Source organism: Gigantopelta aegis, chromosome 1 (assembly GCF_016097555.1).
Source record: "Gigantopelta aegis isolate Gae_Host chromosome 1, Gae_host_genome, whole genome shotgun sequence".
NCBI classification, from domain to species: Eukaryota; Metazoa; Mollusca; class Gastropoda; order Neomphalida; family Peltospiridae; genus Gigantopelta; species Gigantopelta aegis.
The window spans coordinates 20,854,738-20,871,781 of NC_054699.1; the positions used below are offsets into that span (position 1 = coordinate 20,854,738).

At 39.1% G+C, this 17,044-nt stretch overlaps 1 protein-coding gene across 2 annotated transcripts in view; it reads right to left on the reverse strand.

Moving 5' to 3' along the window:
• Nucleotides 1-17,044, reverse strand: part of LOC121371917 — a 102,109-nt gene that overhangs the window by 50,432 nt on the left and 34,633 nt on the right. The window contains exons 2-3 of one of the 2 annotated variants that reach the window (XM_041498173.1): nt 6,211-6,267; nt 2,524-2,654 (exon numbers count right to left, since the gene is read on the reverse strand). In XM_041498173.1, coding sequence (XP_041354107.1) covers nt 2,524-2,643 — 120 coding nt within the window. In that variant the 5' untranslated portion in view covers nt 2,644-2,654; nt 6,211-6,267. The remainder of the gene's footprint in view (nt 1-2,523; nt 2,655-6,210; nt 6,268-17,044) is intronic. The other variant, XM_041498167.1, reaches the window with a different exon arrangement.

Here is a 17,044-nt window from a genome sequence, read left to right on the forward strand (position 1 = left end):
CGACATGTACATGATATGCCTAGTTTCAAAACCCGACTCGTTTAAAGATTGCATCGCCGTGGCGCGCAAACTTAGAAACTATGTGTTGTGTACGTCATACTACAATGTTGTTGAATGTGCGTTACTGCTAATGGTTGGCATGAACTGACTGAATTTTGTTTTTGAAATCGCTTTTGTAAAATACCAAATTCCATTGGAATTATATACTTTTTTTGGATCGGCAAAATAGATTTTTAGCTGTGGGATTTTGAATTCACTATAAACATATAACGTAAGTAATTTCAATAACTTTTAACCTTTAATAAAAATGTCTGAAGCGACCTATTTTGTATGGTATAATTTATATGTGAAGATGTTTAGAAGTTTGACAGCAGACGATTACTGTTTGATGTCTAAAAATAGAATCTCAAGGAAATTCCTCGGGGATTCCTTTGTTGACATAATTCATAAAGTAGTTCCGGCTATATAGCCAAAAATAGTGCTAAACTGAGATTCATGGTGCTATGAATGCCAGTTTTTATCGTCACGTGATACGAATTTGACCAATCCAAGGGTTTATAATAAAGGGATTTTTAGAGATTGGAATTATTAATCTTTGAAAACCAAATCTAGCTATTGCATCACTTTAACTGAACCATGATGGAGTGAAATCTATGTCAATTCTCTTGGCAATTTTAGTATTTGAATTATGGACCATTGCCATAATTCAGTTATATTCACAAAATATCATTAATAAGTGGTCTGGTGGTTACGTAGATGTTTCAATAAGGTACATTTAGGGGGAAATCAATTATATTTTTGTTCAGGTAATACTTTGTTAGGCCATTTAATAAGTCAGTGGTCTGTGACAATATGCCTTTAAATCTCCATAGATTGAACTAGAAAATATTTCTGGAGTTTGCTAAAGCTTTTTTTTTTTTACACTCATCTCAAGAAAATAAATCCTTGGAGTTTGCTAAAGCTTGCTCCAATGAATGATATTTCTTAAAACTTGTGTCGGAAAAACCATCTACAAAAGGACTCATGTCTGAAACTATTAGTCTTAGAGTTAAAAAGGTTAAAGTTAAACGACACCACTAGAAAGAAAGAAAGAAATGTTTTATTTAACAATGCACTCAACACATTTTATTTACGGTTATATGGCATCAGACATATGGTTAAGGACCACACAGATATTGAGAGAGGAAATATGCTGTCACCACTTCATGAGCTACTCTTTTCGATTAGCAGCAAGGGATCTTTTATATGCACCATCCCACAGACAGGGTAGTACATACCACGGCCTTTGATATGCCAGTCGTGGTGCACTGGCTGGAATGAGAAATAGCCCAATGGGCCCGCCTAGACTGACTGTGCATCAAGCGAGCGCTGTACCACTGGGCTACGTCCCGCCCCCATGACACCACTAGAGCACACTAACTGATTACTGTATATCTTCGCCTATAAGTCAAATTTTTTTCACCCAAAATTTATTTTATAACTTGGGGGGGGGGGGGGGGGTCCACTTATAGAGGGTAAAAAAATTTCACCCAAAAATATTACCGTTTTGGGGATTATTTTACAAGTTTTATTGTTGAAGTATGCCCTGTATTTATACTCAAATATGTTAATTTGACACATTTATTTTTTATAACCTTTTTTTTGGTTATGCGAGAAGGCGTGCGATCTCACTCACATGCCAAGACAACAGTCCACTTAGTTAAAATAACAGCCATCACTAATAGCAAAAATGTAAACAATACTAACTACCTGTTGCCTGAGTTTATTTTGAAATCTGGTCACCGGCATTAATGGTTGTTCAAACAATGTTTTGTCGGTGATTAACTTCATGAATATTACTGAGCTTTCCCTTAAAATAACTTAGACTGATCTCTGCAGTTCACTAGAGCAATAGGGACACACATCATTTGGTACAAAAACCAATGTACTTTCCAGAGTTATCCCCCTTACATGTATTAATATGGCGGCAAAACATGTGATAAACCGATGATGATACATGTACTTTCAGTTTTATGTTAGTGATCTGTTGTCAGTGTTTATAAATAAAGTTGTTGTCTGTGCACAAAACCATGCTGTACAGTGCCATACGGTAACAATCAAACAGCTTTCACTCTCTATTAAGGGAATATTTCGTTTTGATGCCATGTAGTTTGATTGCGATGTACAAAACGTGAAAACCGAAGTTTGTAAAATAATTTTCTTTTGTTCAAATATTGTACATTATTGTTCTCATGTGCTGAAAATAAGAAATACTTCAATATTTATAAGTTGTTTTTCATGGGTCGACTTATAAACGGGTCAATAAAAAAATACATTTTCAGGGCTTGAAATTAGGGACTCAACTTATAGCCGAGATCGACTTACAGGCGAAGATATACGGTAATCACTGGCTATTGGATGTTAAACATTTGGTAATTCTGACATGTATGACGTCTTCAAATGAAACATGCTACATAAATGCCTATTCATGACTTTGGCCTGTTTGTTTAAGACAGTCACACATGTTCAGCTAGTTTGAATTACCTGTTTTCCTGAGTGATGCAGAGATCCCGGGATCGCGATTGAGGCCAGGCGTTCAGCGATGTGGGAATCCAGGTAGTGAGCATCCATCTGACTGGCAGATTCTCCACTGTAACTATACATCACAGTCTAGTCTGAAAAATAACAAACACCCACTGTAACTATACATCACAGTCTAGCCTGAAAATAACAAACACCCACTGTAACTATACATCACAGTCTAGTCTGAAAAATAACAGACACCCACTGTAACTATACATCACAGTCTAGTCAGAAAAATAACCAACACCCACTGTAACTATACCTCAGTCTAGTCTGAAAATAACAGACACCCACTGTAACTATACATCACAGTCTAGTCTGAAAATAACAAACACCCATTGTAACTATACATCACAGTCTAGTCTGAAAAATAACAGACACCCACTGTAACTATATGTCACAGTCTAGTCTAGTCTGAAAAATAACAAACACCCACTGTAACTATACGTCACAGTCTAGTCAGAAAAATAACAAACACCCACTGTAACTATACGTCACAGTCTAGTCTGAAAAATAACAAACACCCACTGTAACTATACATGTACGTCACAGTGTAGTCTGAAAAATGTGTTTTCTAAATTTCCCAATTTTCAGTTGGAAATGTCTCAACTTGAATGTCAAAATTCAAAACATTTTGTTTTTAACTTATCAGTACAATGAACATTAACTTCTTTGGGGGATTTTAGTAGTTAAGATAAAAATACTGGTGTTTTTTCATGTGGTTTTTTTTTTTTTTTTTTTTTTTTTTTTTTTTCAAAACACTGAATTACCCAGTGAGTGCAATGTTTTTTCCAAGACAAATTTCAGAGAAAATATTATACCCTAGACATATAACATACATGTAATTAGTAGTAAGTCACGATATATATATATATATACACATACACATACACACATATATATTCATATATATATATATATATATATATATACTCTTCAAAAAAAGAAACGCAAAAGGGTACAAATGGGTTATAACTCCGATTTTATGTTTCCTACCGGTTCATGCTTTGTGAATATAAGGTCATTGCATGTCCCAAACACATTCCCACGGTTACATTCGATAAAACGCAGCTACTGTACAATAAAGTTCCAAAATGTGAATATTCGCAAAAACGCAGCCACGTGCAAACCATGTCACCACTGCACGTGCGTTGTCTGCACGTGCAACATGAACACCGACAGTATAAAAGTGCAGGGTGTTCGCTTGCCTGGCCTCTGTATCTGGCCGACAGTTGACAATCCAGGACATGCCACGTCTCAGTGAACCGCAGAGAAACAATGCCATCGGCCGACTAGACGCAGGCGAATCCAGAACGGCCGTTGCCAGGGCATTCCATGTGTCCCCAAGCACCATCTCCAGACTGTGGGACCGTTACCAGCAACATGGATCAACACGTGACCTCCCTAGATCCGGTCGACCACGGGTCACTACCCCCGGGCAGGACCGCTACATCCGGGTACGCCACCTTCGGGAACGATTGACTACTGCCACCTCCACAGCCACAGCAATACCAGGTTTGCGCAGGATATCCGACCAGACCGTACGGAACCGCCTATGTGAGGTAGGAATTCGTGCCAGACGTCCAGTTCGAGGTGTCATCTTAACACCACAACACCGTCGACTCCGACTGCAGTGGTGCCAGATTCATCGACAATGGCCTCAACTGCGATGGAGACAGGTGTGGTTCAGTGACGAGTCCCGATTTCTGCTCCGACGTCATGATGGAAGATGTCGCGTGTATAGGCGTCGTGGTGAACGTTATGCGGCAAACTGCGTGCAGGAAGTGGACAGATTCAGCGGGGGTAGTGTCATGGTGTGGGCAGCCATCTCACACACTGGCAGAACTGACCTGGTCCACGTGCAGGGCAACCTGAATGCACAGGGCTACATTGACCAGATCCTCCGGCCACACATCGTTACAGTTATGGCCAACGCCAACGCAGTGTTCCAACATGACAACGCCAGGCCTCACACAGCACGTCTCACAACGGCTTTCCTACAGAACAACAACATTAATGTCCTTCCTTGACCATCGATATCACCGGATTTGAACCCAATTGAGCATCTATGGGACGAGTTGGACCGACGCCTCCGACAGCGACAACCACAGCCCCAGACCCTGCCCGAGTTGGCAGCAGCCTTGCAGGCCGAGTGGGCCACCATCCCCTGGGACGTCATCCGTACTCTGGTTGCTTCAATGGGCAGGCGGTGCCAGGCAGTTGTCAACACACGCGGAGGCCACACCCGGTATTGACTCCAGATGACCTTGACCTTGGTGGTGTGTCCTATCACTTACTCACAATGGACTAGAGTGAATTGTGAACAATCCTGCAACATTTGGTAATTATCGGACTCACCATTCAATAATTAAATCAATTCTCCAAATGTTACGACAATGTGGTTTTGCATTTCTTCTATGAAAGAGTATATATATATATATATATATATATATATATATATATATATATAAAGAACAGTAAACTGGAATCAGGGTGCAGTAATAATCTAATATTATATGGTATTTTCCAGACTAACAAAGATGTGCCCCTACTGCAGTACACCTCACTAGGTACAACCCTTTCAAATAAACAAACACACATGTAGCAGTGGCCTAAACAGAAGTAAAAATACTAGTAAAATGTAAATGATTTTTATATTTATATATACAGATACATGTATATCGTTAAAAAATGATGGATACCGAATATCAGTCTTTTTCTTTTTACTAAAAGCCCTGTTTGGGGGACGGGACGAAGCCCAGTGGTAAAGCACTCGCTTGATGCACGGTCGGTTTGGGATCGATCCCCATCGGTGGACCCATTGGGTTATATCTCGTTCCAGCCAATGCACTGTGACTGGTATATCAAAGGCTGTGGTATGTGCTATCCTGTCTGTGGGATGGTGCATATAAAAGATCCCTTGATGCATTAGGAAAAATGTAGCAGGTTTTCTCTTATGACTACTTGTCTTAATTATCAATTGTTTGACATCCAATAGATGATGATTAATTAATCAATGTGCTCCAGTGGCATCGTTAAACAAAACACATTTTTTTGGTACTAAAAATGATGAGGAAAGAATGACTGCAGCCAAAACCCTCATCTTTAGTTTCAGAAACTTAACCATATTACTGACATTCAATCTTACTGTAAATTACTGACATTTAGTCCCACATTACATCTCTGTACTTTGTACAGACAACACCAAAGGCCATGGTATGTGCTATCCTGTCTATAGGACGGTGCATATAAAAGATCCCTTGCTACAGATTTAAAAAATGCAGCGGGTTTCCTCTCTAAGACTATATGTCTAAATTAGCAAATGTTTGACATCCAATAGCAGATGATTAATAAATCTGTGCTCTAGTGGTGTCGTTAAACAAAAACAAACTTTAACTTTATACAGACATCACAGTGCAAATAGCGACTTAAATTTATAGTCTACAAAACCAAGTCATTACTATCCTAGCAGAAAATTAAATCTGGTCTACCCATATTTCGTTTTCTCAGTATACATTTGCATTTCAGGTCTGTGGACTTATAAACAATACACTGTTACATAAAACAAAAACATCTTTGTACTTTTTACAGACATTACAATGCAAATAGCTACATCAATTTACTCTACAAAACCAAGTCATTACTAACCTTGTAGGAAATTAAATCTGGTCTACCCTTATTTCGTTTTCTCGGTATATTTCAAGCCTAAGGACCGATAAAAAAAACTCACGTTTACACAAACTAAAAATATAATAATTTAAATGAACATTTCAATCTTAATAATATACAAAAATGCAATTACAAAACTACAAAATTACATGAAAAACAAACTAAAAATATAATCATTTAAAAAAAAAAAATTCAATCTTAATAATATACAAAATCCAATTACAAAATCACAAGATTACTTCATATAATACATTTAAAAAACCAAAAAACAGACACACATGTACACATCATATAATATTTGTCCATATTACCCAGTACCCATCCCTCTTTGATGGAACATTCTAAGAAATATGTGTTTATCTACATGTTCATCACTGTTAGCATACGACAGTTAGTAGGTTATGTTAGGATTTTGACCGTTTCCTACAGCTGCAGTTCAGAAAGGTATCAACAATATTCGTGTCTTGCGTCAACTGTGGCACGATGAGATTTATCGATTATTTTTTTTGCCTGTAAATTAAGATTGTGTGCGCATAGATCTCGCAAGAAAACTGCACTAGATTTCAAAGACGCATTATCTCAGTTCTGATTGGCTTGGTTTTTATTATCTATAGAAGGCCTATTTAAAAAACCTGCATCAGGGGTGTACCTACATTGTAGTTGGGGGTGGCAAAGGCAGGTGAATAAATACCCTTCCAAAAATATTAAAAAAAAAAAAAATTTAAAAAAAAATTAAAATTATATATATATATATATATATACTCTTCAAAAAAAGAAACGCAAAAGGGTACAAATGGGTTATAACTCCGATTTTATGTTTCCTACCGGTTCATGCTTTGTGAATATAAGGTCATTGCATGTCCCAAACACATTCCCACGGTTACATTCGATAAAACGCAGCTACTGTACAATAAAGTTCCAAAATGTGAATATTCGCAAAAATGCAGCCACGTGCAAACCATGTCACCACTGCACGTGCGTTGTCTGCACGTGCAACATGAACACCGACAGTATAAAAGTGCAGGGTGTTCGCTTGCCTGGCCTCTGTATCTGGCCGACAGTTGACAATCCAGGACATGCCACGTCTCAGTGAACCGCAGAGAAACAATGCCATCGGCCGACTAGACGCAGGCGAATCCAGAACGGCCGTTGCCAGGGCATTCCATGTGTCCCCAAGCACCATCTCCAGACTGTGGGACCGTTACCAGCAACATGGATCAACACGTGACCTCCCTAGATCCGGTCGACCACGGGTCACTACCCCCGGGCAGGACCGCTACATCCGGGTACGCCACCTTCGGGAACGATTGACTACTGCCACCTCCACAGCCACAGCAATACCAGGTTTGCGCAGGATATCCGACCAGACCGTACGGAACCGCCTACGTGAGGTAGGAATTCGTGCCAGACGTCCAGTTTGAGGTGTCATCTTAACACCACAACACCGTCGACTCCGACTGCAGTGGTGCCAGATTTATCGACAATGGCCTCAACTGCGATGGAGACAGGTGTGGTTCAGTGACGAGTCCCGATTTCTGCTCCGACGTCATGATGGAAGATGTCGCGTGTATAGGCGTCGTGGTGAACGTTATGCGGCAAACTGCGTGCAGGAAGTGGACAGATTCGGCGGGGGTAGTGTCATGGTGTGGGCAGCCATCTCACACACTGGCAGAACTGACCTGGTCCACGTGCAGGGCAACCTGAATGCACAGGGCTACATTGACCAGATCCTCCGGCCACACATCGTTCCAGTTATGGCCAACGCCAACGCAGTGTTCCAACATGACAACGCCAGGCCTCACACAGCACGTCTCACAACGGCTTTCCTACAGAACAACAACATTAATGTCCTTCCTTGGCCATCGATATCACCGGATTTGAACCCAATTGAGCATCTATGGGACGAGTTGGACTGACACCTCCGACAGCGACAACCACAGCCCCAGACCCTGCCCGAGCTGGCAGCAGCCTTGCAGGCCGAGTGGGCCACCATCCCCCGGGACGTCATCCGTACTCTGGTTGCTTCAATGGGCAGGCGGTGCCAGGCAGTTGTCAACACACGCGGAGGCCACACCCGGTATTGACTCCAGATGACCTTGACCTTGGTGGTGTGTCCTATCACTTACTCACAATGGACTAGAGTGAATTGTGAACAATCCTGCAACATTTGGTAATTATCGGACTCACCATTCAATAATTAAATCAATTCTCCAAATGTTACGACAATGTGGTTTTGCGTTTCTTCTTTTGAAGAGTATATATATATATATATATATATTACTTGTTCCCCCTCACCTCACCAATTTTAAGCTTGTTAGAGCCCTGTACATGATACATAGTGTATGGGTGGGTGTACACGCAATGCTTTGTAGTTTTACAATGGTTTGAATGGTGTTTTCTATAATGTTATATATTTAAAGGGGCGGTTCCGAGTTTGCTTCCATTGTAAGATGTTTCTGACTAAAAAGTATTTTTGATGATTAAAATTACATATTAAATACCACTTGTGTAGGAAGCTGGGGGGTGGGGGTGGGGGGGGGGGGCAAGGGGGTATGTACCCCTCTACTTTGTAGCAGTAGTGATGGCTTTGATATATATTTTTTTTTACATGTATTTATATATATATATATACATGTGTGCATCTTCCTACACCCCATCTTCATAAATCAAGGCTAATATTCGTTCCTCGTATTCAGCCTTGATACATGTAGTCAAGATTACTGATATCCACTACTAGCGCCCTCTATTGAAAGAAAATTTGTAACACCGATTATGTCCCTTACACGATAACATCGCTGACCAATCACAGCATCGGTAACATGTGACAATCTTGAAAGCAATATAAAAAATTAACCGCCGGACGCTGACGCTGCCATCTTTGTTTACAATAACAAGGGAATCTATAAGGAGCGTTGCGATTCGTTGCAATCAGATCTCATCGCATCCAATGAAATTTAAGCATTTTGTGGCACGATTTCTTAATGACATGTATCAAGGCTGAATACGAGGAACGAATATTAGCCTTGATTTATGAAGATGCCTACACCCGTGAATATATTTACTTGTTTAGAATATCAGTATCTGTATTTAAACAAGGTGTTTGTTGTCGTCCTAATGTTTGTAATAGCCCAAACTGGATTTTACCTCCCAATAATTTCGCATATACGAAAAATAAATATTATATATACTACAACACAAAATGGAAAATTATTTACATTAACATGAGCAAAAATACATTGGATATACAGACAGAGAGACAGAGACAGAGAATGAGAATGAGAATAAGAGTGAGAGATAGAGAGACAGAGACAGAGAGACACACACACAGAGACAGAGAGAGACACAGAGAGAGAGAGAGAGAAAGAGAGAGAGAGAGAGAAAGAAAGAGAGAGAGAGAAAGCGCAGTGTACTGAATTTACCGAACCTGCTATCACTAGTTCACACTAGCTGTCAACAACATTTATAAACTAAATGCCAAATCCATGTCCAGTGTCCTCAAGCTAGTGACGTTCTGGTTAACAGGGTTCAGTGAGTAATGTCCGCTTGACTCATTTTGCTAACTCATCGAGTACAAGGAAAGAAATAGACTGTAACATATATGGTTATCTTGATACTTGGTTGAGAGAGAGAGAGAGAGAGAGAGAGAGAGAGAGAGAGAGAGAGAGAGAGAGAGAGAGAGAGAGAGAGAGAGAGAGAGAGAGAGAGAGAGAGAGAGAGAGAGAGAGAGAGAGAGCGAGAGAGTTGTGGTGCACTAGCTGGAACAAGAAATAACCCAATGGGCCCACTGACGGGGATCGATCCTAAACCAACTGCACATCAAGTGAGTGCTTTATCACATTTGAAGTTTGTTTTGTTTAATAACACCACTAGAGTACACTGATTTATTAATCATCGGCTATTGGATGTCAAACATATGGTCATTTTCACAGGGTCACAGAGAGGAAACCTGCTACATTTTTCCATTAGTAGCAAGGGATCTTTTATATGCACCATCGCACAGGGCTTGATCCCAAACAGACCGCATATCAAGCGAGTGCTTTACCACGGGTCCCGTCCCGCCCATTGCATATAAAAGATCCCTTGCTGCTAATGGAAAAATGTACCAGGTCTACTCTGATGACTACATGTCAGAATTGGATGTCAAACATTTGGTAAGTAGCAGGTTTACTCTATAAAAATATGTCATTTTTCCATTAGTAGCAAGGGATCTTTTATATGCAACATCCAACAGACAGGATAGCACACACCACGGCCTTTGATATACCAGTCGTGGTGCATTGGCTGGAACAAGAAACAGCCCAATGGGCCAGAAGTTATAAAGCCAAAATGATGATCTCATGTCACTGACTTCAACGAAATATCATATTACATGCCATTTCTACTGATTCATTGGAACCAACATGCTTAAAAATGTTATACAAATTTTGTTTACACTGTTGAGACCTTTCTTAAAGGTGTTGACAGTTGGCACTAGTGGCAGATGGCAAAAACCTACAAAGCTATCACACCTACAAAGCTATCACACCTACAAAGCTATCACAGTGTTTGACCTAATTATTAAGTAGGGTATGGTCAGAGCACATTCCAGTAAGGAAGAGAGATAACTAAATAAACAAAAACCCAACTAATTGTCCCTTGCCAAATGAGTCAATTGAAGAAGAAGAAAGAATTTTTTTATTTAATGATGATGCACTCAACACATTTTATTTACAGTTATATGGCGTCAGACATATGATTAAGGACCACATAGGTACTGAGAGAGGGAACCCACTGTCACCACTTCATGGGCTACTCTTTTCGATTAGCAGCAAGGAATCTTTTATATGCACCATCCCACAGACAGGATAGTACATGTGACATACCATGGCCTTTGATATACCAGTCGTGGCACACTGGCTGGAATGAGAAATAGCCCAATGGGCCCACAAATGGGGATCAATCCCAGAAGAAACCCACTACATTTTTCCTGATTACTAATTATAACAATAATAATAACAATAGTCATATTAATTATTAAAAATAAAAACTAACAAAACCATACATGTATGTAGTCAAAGATAGAAGCAGAAAAAGAAGTTTGTTTTGTTTAATGACACCACTAGAGCACATTGATTTATTAATTATCGGCTACTGGACGTCAAACATTTGGTAATTTTGACATAGTCTTAGATAGGAAACTTGCTACATCTTTCCATTAGTAGCAAGGGATCTTTTATATGCACCATCCCACAGACACGATAGCACATATCACAGCCTTTGCAGGGGCGTAGGCTGGGGGGGGGGGGGGGGGGGGGGTTTCGGGGGGGGGGGGGTTCAGACAAAGTCCACCCCCTCCCGCTGAAACAAATTTGTCTGCTTTCAGAACTACAACATGTATACAGGTTTATGGAGTTTCTGGTGGTGCAAAAACAAAATAGAAAAAGGGTTCGCTTGGTTCGTATTCGAAACCCCCCCCCCACCCCCACCCCCCCCACCCCCCAGGTCCAAATCACGCTACGCCCCTACTTTGATATACCAGTCGTACTGCGCTGGTTGGAATGAGAAATAGCCCAGTGGGCCCACCGGCAGGGATTGATTTCAAACCGACCAGTGGGCTGCGTCCCGCCTGACAGAAGTAGTGTTCAGCTCATGTGCTGTTCCATGAGAAAAATAAAAGTCTTTTAACAGATCAAAGATCCCTCGCTGCCATTCAGTAGAAGTACCGTAGCCTACATGTATGCAGGGGCGTAGACTGAAGCAAATGGTCCGCTTTCAGAACTAAAACTTACAGGTTTATACATATGGAGTTTCTGGTGGTGCAAAAACAAAATAGAAAAAGGGTCCACTTGGTTCATATTCGGACACCCCCCCCCCCCCCCCCCCCCAATTCCAGATCACGCTATGCCCCTGGTATGTGACATTCACAATGTGTTTTCTCTCTCAAGATCTACACCAAATGTCACATAATATGTATTAAGTCAAAAAAAAAAAAGTTTAACAATTAGGTCAGGTCACTGGGCTTAACACACACATTCAGAGCAAGCTGTTGTAGTGCACACCTGTCATGGGCGCAGATGTCGGCCCATTTCTGCTCTTCCATCCAGGTCAGGATGTTTAGCAGTGAAGTTAAATGTGCTTAAATAAAATAAAACTTGTGACTTTGAAAGTGAAAAATAAAAGAAAACTTGCGACTTTCAAAGTGAAATCAGACACTGGATTTAACTGATACATCATTTGTCAGTATAAGTAACAGGAGGTTTTCAATACAATCCTTTAGTATGTCAAGATGAAATCCATTTATAACTGTCATTTCATTTCATTACAGATGTACATGTATGTATGCATAATGTCGGAAGATGGCAGCAACTGGGGTGGGGTGGGGGGGGGCACTTATTAAATGAGAGTACATATTGTGGCTCCCTAGTCTCAGAGTTGGGGGGGGGGGGGCAGTGCCCCTCTGCACCCCCATTTTTAATGCCTATGGTATGTACTTTTAAAATACAAAGTAGCAGTATTAAATTGTTAAACTTTATTGCCTTGGTATATATATATATATATATATATATATATTGCAATGGCCATAATGTTACACACTAGACAGTGGTAATGTTAACATATATGTGCTACAATGTAATAAAACAAACACTTTCCATTTCAAATAAGCATTACAATTACTATACAATTACACCATGATGAATGAAACTGCCATCAAACTGAATTTGACAATTTGAGTGGGCAGGATTTAGGTCAGTCGGTTGAGTGCTCCCCTGAGGGTGCTTGTGTCGCAGGATCGAATCACCTCAGTGGATCTATTCAGCTGCTTGCATTTTTTTCTCTCATTTTAACTAGTGCACCACAACTGGTCAAAGGCCATATGTGCTTTCCTGTCTACATGTGAAAGTGCATATAAAAGAAGAAGTTTTTGTTTAACGACACCACTAGAGCACACTGATTTATTCATCATCGGCTAGTGGATGTCAAACATATGGTCATTTTGACAAAGTCAAAGAGAGGAAACCTGCTACATTTTTCCATTAGTAGCAAGGGATCTTTTATATGCACCATCCCACAGACAGAACAGCACATACCACGGCCTTTGTTATAGCAATCGTGGTGCACTGGCTATGACGAGAAATAACCCAATAGGCCCACCGACGGGGACTGATCCCAAACCGACCGTGCTTTAGTGAGTGAGTGCTTTACCACTGGGCTACGTCCCGCTCATTGCATATATATAAAAGATCCCTTGCTGCATTAAGAAAAATGTAGCTGGTTTCTTCTGATGATTACGAGTCAGAATCACCAAATGTTTGACATTCAATAGCCAGTGATTAATTAATCAATGTGCTCTAGTGGTGTCGTTAAACAAAAGAAACAAACAAATTAATCAATGTGCTCTAGTGGTGTCGTTAATCAAAAGAAACAAACTCTAGTGTGTCTAGTGGTGTCGTCCAAAAAGTACTCGGGTCGGGTCGAGTCTAAACAAAAGAAACAAACAAATTAATCAATGTGCTCTACGTTAAACGAACAAATTTACAGGACTCGAGTACCCGTGTCTACAAGGTGGAATACAATGATCAACTATAATACAGTGGACAATGTAGGACAATAATTTCAGCAGTAGATAATCAACGATATAAGTTACACAATAATTATAAGATCATGCACTAGTTTCTCTTTTAATCTGGCCGTCCGTCACAACACTGAACACATCCACTGGTTTCTGAATGCAATACAATGGCATGATTTGGCATCCATGTTCAGCGCTGGAATTAAGATGCATAATGCTATTTTACTTTATTCCTTAGTCTCATTATCATCTAGTGTAAATATCGGGTACTCGGGTCCGGTTCGAGTTTGACCATCGAGTACTCGAGTCCAATATTTTGGATTCGTGGAGGCCCTAGTGGTGTCGTTAAACAAAACAAACTTTTTTGACAATTTCATACCAGATGTACTAGACTAACTATCTGGACACCTAATAAGTATTAAATTAAAGAGAACGTTTCTTTTCTTTTTTTTTTGTAAACCAGCACCTTTCGGCCAGATTTATATTCTGAGATCTCTATAAGCTGTATATCGTGTCCCAACTTAATATGTCATCGATTTTGTGTTGCGCCCAAAGTAGGTCGGTCCGTCTACTACGGTTGATGCCAGTGTGCAGTTAGCGAGTACATGTGCAATTTTATTATCGATTTTTTCTTGCCACTTTCTGGCATGTAGCAAGTGGATCGATATTGTGATGCTGAGGTAATTACAGATTGGGGTCATGATATCTAGTTACCTTATTACTTGTCTTAAAGCCGTAGTGTTGCCTGGTATCTTATTATTTTGTTACATGTCTTAAAGCCGTAATGTCGGCTAGTATCTTATTATTTTGTTACATGTCTTAAAGCCGTAATGTCGCCTGGTATCTTATTATTTTGTTACATGTCTTAAAGCCGTAATGTCGGCTAGTATCTTATTATTTTGTTACATGTCTTAAAGCCATAATGTCGGCTGGTATCTAGTTACCTTATTACTGGTCTTAAAACCGTAATGTTGACTGATATCTTGTTACTTATGTAATGTTGGCTGATATCTTACTTTGTTACATGTCTTAAAGCCATAATGTCAGCTGATATCTTGTTACTTTGTTACACATCTTAAAGCCATAATGCCAGCTGATATCTTGTTACTTTGTTACACATCTTAAAGCCATAATGTCAGCTGATATCTTGTTACTTTGTTACACATCTTAAAGTTTAATGTCAGCTAATATCTTGTTACTTTGTTACATATCTTAAAGCCATAATGCCAGCTGATATCTTGTTACTTTGTTACACATCTTAAAGTCTAATGCCAGCTGATATCTTGTTACTTTGTTACACATCTTAAAGCCTTAATGCCAGTTGATATCTTGTTACTTTGTTACACATCTTAAAGTTTAATGTCAGCTAATATCTTGTTACTTTGTTACATATCTTAAAGCCATAATGCCAGCTGATATCTTGTTACTTTGTTACACATCTTAAAGTCTAATGTCAGATGATATCTTGTTACTTTGTTACACATCTTAAAGCCTTAATGCCAGCTGATATCTTGTTACTTTGTTACACATCTTTAAGCCATAATGTCAGCTGATATCTTGTTACTTTGTTACATGTCTTAAAGCCATAATGTATCTTGTTACTTTGTTACAGGTCTTAAAGTGGTAATGTTGGCAAGTATCTTGTTACTTTGTTACATATCTTAAAGCCATAATGTTGGCAAGTATCTTGTTACTTTGTTACACATCTTAAAGCTGTAATGTTGGCTAGTATCTTGTTACTTTGATACACATCTTAAAGCATCTTATTACTTTGTTACACGTGTCTTAAAGCCCTAATATCACATGATATCCTGTTTCTTTGTTACACATCTTAAAGGCCCAATGTTACATAATATATCATTACCATGTTATGACTTAAAGACCTAATATGACAGACATGTACCTATTTAACCTTGTTAGTTATGTCTTAAAGTACTTAGCCAGGCAATAAAACATATAAAATATGACAAATATATGGCGTGTGATGTATCATTTACACTGTACATGTGACAGTTATAAATTAAGTAAATTTTTGATTAAAATAATTTTAAAATTTACTACAGATTTAAAATTGATTACAGATAAAATGTTTTTCATGTACCTTTTTTTTTTTTTAAATGTTAGTAAAACATAAACTGACAGACCACATTCCCTAGAGCACATCCTGCAATTCTGCCCCCTCAATGATGAAGCCAGGATAAAGCACTGGCCAAACGGAGCAACACTGGCTGTCAAGCTTTGGGGTTCCAAAGAAGATTTGACAGAGACAGCGTTTTTTATCACCACAACCGGACTCTAAATCTAAAGCATGATCAACTATAGCTTGAACGCAGAAGAAGAAGAAGATAAACTGACAAAATAAAAAAAGGATTGGCCTTTTTTTTTAGGTAGGGCCAGGTTCCTGGACACATTGTTTGTAACAAACAATCTTTTTTTTTTAGGCCTCAAGAACTACTCATAACCCTTTCCTGTCACAAGGAATGTATATTTACTGTTCCTCTTGCCGATGTTATGTCAGGGGCTATAATAACTTGTTTTCGTAAACTCAAATATCACTGTGATTAATTCCATGGTGTGAGACCTAACTGTGTTTCGCAAGTGTTACGCTTAAACATTATTATAGGACTGGTAGTTAGTCGATATTATGGCGACAATTCTGTCATGTTAGTGAGTTTTGAGTTGAATAAAACCTAACAATAGGTTCTTTATTATCTTTTCATTACACTTGTATAATTACATTTTCCATATTACATACCATGGAAACAAAAGCCAGAATGGTCAAATTTACCTTTTCATCCACTTTCTTCAGAGAATTGGTTTAATTGATTTATATATTATATTTGGAGCTGACATAGCAATTTTAATCAGGAATACAACACCAGATTTATCTATTACACTAATATAAACTAAATTTCTTCTAGCCATTGAAATATGTATAGTCCGTCCCACAGAGGGTACACCTTTTGTCATGCTATGGAATTTACTACAAGTTATTGATTTCTGAGCCAACTGATTTGTAAATTGCACACAAAACTATAAATAAAAAATGGTTATTTCCAAAACACTTTTATTTTTCTTGTTATGTGAAACCAGATATTATTTACAAGAATTTTGTTTATAGAATGTACTGACGTAGGAAGTGGGAGGGCATGTGCCCCCCCACTTTTCACATATTTTGCTTTATATTTGCTTTATTATAGTGTAAAATGTGCAAATATAAAAGTGTGCCCCCCCCCCCCCCCCCCCCTTTTGGCACCTTCCTAC